The sequence below is a fragment of the Nestor notabilis genome, unplaced genomic scaffold (genome assembly GCF_000696875.1).
Source record: "Nestor notabilis isolate BGI_N333 unplaced genomic scaffold, ASM69687v1 scaffold28489, whole genome shotgun sequence".
NCBI classification, from domain to species: Eukaryota; Metazoa; Chordata; class Aves; order Psittaciformes; family Psittacidae; genus Nestor; species Nestor notabilis.
Window position 1 is genome coordinate 6,373 of NW_009944559.1, and position 3,519 is coordinate 9,891.

Genomic DNA, 3,519 nt, shown 5'->3' on the forward strand with positions numbered 1-3,519 from the left:
GGACACACAGGGTGGGGTTGGAAAAGGGTCAAATTAACCAGGTGGCTTCTTGCAGACCAATGCATTTTTCTCTCTTATTTCAGGTGTAATTTTGCCTGGAGAAACTAGGAAGTTTTCCTTTATTTTCAAGTCAGAGAGAGTTGGCATTTTCAGCGAGGCCTGGGAATTCAGGACACATCCTCTGTTATTAGGAGGAGCAGTGCTGCAGGTGACCCTTTGGGGAATTGCTGTGTCTGAGGATAAATTGGCTGACCTCAGAGAGAAACTGGAGGTAACCAAGCATGTAACTGGGTGACTGTGAGCTTTGAACTTCATATGCAAATAGCGGATAAGGGTGGGAGTGGATGACATGGTATTTTTATTGCTATGCAATTGGGGTTGAGAATGAGCTGATTTACAGAGCACCTGCACATACTTGGGCAGGTTTGCTGAGAAGAAAAAGAAGGAAGAACTCTGTAGTCTGTTGTTGTTAATAAAGACATGATTGTGTCTCCCAAACTGTTCATGCCGGTCCTTCAAGGAATTAATGCTCTGTTGGTAATGTATTTACTAGTTACTTAGTGGGAATGGGATTATGTGTTGTACACTCTGATATCAGGGACTCTCACATGTTGTTCTTGTTGGGGTGCCCCAGAGTGACCTGGCTGCTCGAGAAGGTGCTGCTATAGTAGAAGAGAGCATAAAGGAACTTCTTGGCCGAATTCGGACCCCAGAGCGCACCCCATCTCCTGTGGATGCCTATGTCACTGAGGAAGAGTTGTTCCACCGGAAGAATCCCGAGGTGATGTTTGCTATTTGCTGGGATACACAACTGAAATAGCAGGGAGGGAGGACCAGTGGGGCTGGTGCATCCTTGGAGGCTGGCATAGTCTGCCGTGGTGGCTTTCACAGTTAGGTTTGTAGAGGAAAGGCATAGCTCATTTTACTATTTACCTTTTTCCCCTTTATCACAGTTGCATTATCAGTACGAAGTGGTAAAGCAGCTGCATGAACTATGGAGACAGCACATGACTGAGGAGAAAGTGCCCTTGGGCCAGAAGAGTGTGGAGGACGTGCGGTACCAGGAGAGTGTTGCAGAGGGTCCCTCTCCTCAGAGCAGCATCACAGAGCTCCTGGGTTGGAAGAACTCACTCAAGGGGGCTCCGAGTCAAACGTTGAGCGTGGAAGAGGAAGAACCAGCCCCTTCAGGGTGGAACCTTTCCTTAGAGGACTTTAAGCAGGTGGTGGCCTCTGTTCCTGCTAGTGCAGTGACAAGCTGATGGTGTTTTCATTCCCCTGCAGCCAGGCACATTGCAGTGTGAGCCCACCCAAAGGTCTGCCTCCAATGTGCCCCAGTTAGGGATGATTTATGATGTGTGTCGCAGAAAAGCACTTCAGCTCTGCTCACCACACCCTCAAGTGTTCTTGTAAAGACATTCCCAAGAGAGACTTTGAGGGCTGTTGTGTGAAGAAGAAAAGAGAACCAGACAATGTAATAGATATTTTAAGCTCTTCTGCCATTAGCTTTCTGTCATCTCAGGACTGAATGCAGGGGGTAGGCTAATCCTACAGCCTCCTGTGGCTGCCCCAAGGGCTCCTCTCCTTAGAGAGTCCTTCCTATTCATTACAGCACTAAGGGGGCACTCATGATAGGCTGTGGATAAAGTACAGACCTCCCTAGATTAAAGCAAGAGTGGTTTGGGTTCTGTCAGCCCTGTTTTTCTGTAGTGTGGTCTCTTGGAAATCTCTCTGCTGCTTTTACCTATGAAGTTGCCAAGGGGCTCACTGTCAATCTAACTGGGGGTCTGGGAATACTCCCCATGTCTTGGGTCATGTGTGCACCTTGGCCAAATCCCAGCCATACAGGAAGCCAGATCTGGGTGTGTAAGTGCCCAGTGCAGCCTGGTTTCAGACTAGTGTCCAGAAAGAGCCATGGTGCTGAGCTCAGGGTCCGAAGGCTGAGAAGAAGCATTCCACACACCCTGTGTTTTCTTTCACATCAGGCTATAAAGTCAATCCCTATGGAAGAGCAGCGAGAAGCAGCACTGGCCCAGCTCAATAAGGCAGCACTGGACCTGTGTGTTCAAGAGAGGCCAACTCAGTCAGACCTTTTGCATCAAATCTGGTGCGTTACCTTTGCAAGATGAAGCTTGTCAATGCATCGTGTGATCAACAGTCTTAGCAAGCTGTGCTGCAAGCGTTGTGATTCAGAGTGCAGATAATGATACAAGGTCTAGAAGTTCTCTTTACACTCTGTTTTTTTATAGCTTAAGTATAGCAACTGTCTAGGACCCAAATGGTGGGGTTTTTTTTATTCCCTGGAGATAAGTTTAGAATATGGAATTCATGTAATTTTGGGGAATATACAAGATTATTTCTGGCAAGGTTATTCCAGTCTGTATTTATAAAACCTTTGTGTAATTTTCTCTACCCTTTTACTCAGATAACTGTATTGAGTCTCTTCTTTGCTCAGCTCTTTCAGACTGTAAACGTATCAACAAGCTTCTATTTCCTTCTAAATGAGAAGGATGCAGGCTCCTGTTGGTGAACACAGAGCAGGTTGATGCTGATTTACATGTGTCTAGTTGAAGAGCAGATCTAGTTTCACAGTGACATGTATGGGTCTCTGCGAGCCCGTTGATTTGCAAGCCTCAGAGACCTCAGAGGGCTCTAACATGAAGGTAATTTAGCATCCCTCTGGACGGATTTCTGGACAGTGGGTGCTGTTGTACTGGTTTACTTGGACAGAGCAGCTCTTAACTGTAAGGTACCTTTGCCCCTGGCAATTGCTCTTCTGTCTCCCTCCTGATTCCGATACTTCCCTCAGTCTCCAGCTGTGGCGTGAAGCAATTGATGGTCTGGTGAGTCACTCTATGAAGCTCAGATCCCTGCTTGGCTTGCCCGAGAAGGACACCTATGTAGAAGTTCCAGAGGAACCAGGTAAATGGTAGTTGTAGCACAGCAGCCCCTTTCCGTGGCCTGTTGCAAATCCAGAACATGTGGTGAATTTCAACTGAAATGACAGTTTCAGCAGTTTCCCCTCAAAGCTTTTGTGAGAAAAGGCATCAGAAAATAATGGCAGATTGTGTGATACAAATTGTGATCTGTGGTTTGGTGCCATTAAAAAACCCCACCACACAAATAAGCCTTTTAATTTAGCTAGACATAGATGGTTTTCACACAGACTAACCCAGAAAACCCTCAAGCTGTCTTACAGGCTTGTTCTGATACATGTCTGAGACCTGTTCATTCCTTCTTTCAACAAAGTGCTCTTCAAAGTATTGTTTTTCAGTGCAGTACAGTTCAGATTAATAAAAAGAGGAAATGAGGTTGCAAAAGCAATATAATTCCACTGCGTGGATGCAGTGGGCTTGGCTTCTGGGTGTGAAAATGTTGGTTTTGAGTAATTGAAATTCTTTCTTTTAAAGTGGAAATAAAGGTACCTGTGAAAGGAGACAGAATAACCAGCAGGAGAGAAGACAGAAGGTCATTTGGTGGGAAGGACAGAGAAGGCAAAAGAAGAACGAAGACAGGGAAAGA

General features: G+C 46.0%; 1 protein-coding gene across 1 annotated transcript in view; it reads left to right on the top strand.

The window, feature by feature from the left end:
• The window catches only part of MYCBPAP (MYCBP associated protein), a gene marked incomplete at its 5' end in the record, with an annotated part of 10,381 nt that overhangs the window by 5,918 nt on the left and 944 nt on the right, over positions 1-3,519 (top strand). The window contains 6 exon segments of the mRNA XM_010022472.1: positions 84-271; positions 635-781; positions 954-1,220; positions 1,983-2,104; positions 2,807-2,919; positions 3,408-3,519. Of these exon segments, the coding sequence (XP_010020774.1) occupies positions 84-271; positions 635-781; positions 954-1,220; positions 1,983-2,104; positions 2,807-2,919; positions 3,408-3,519 (949 nt within the window).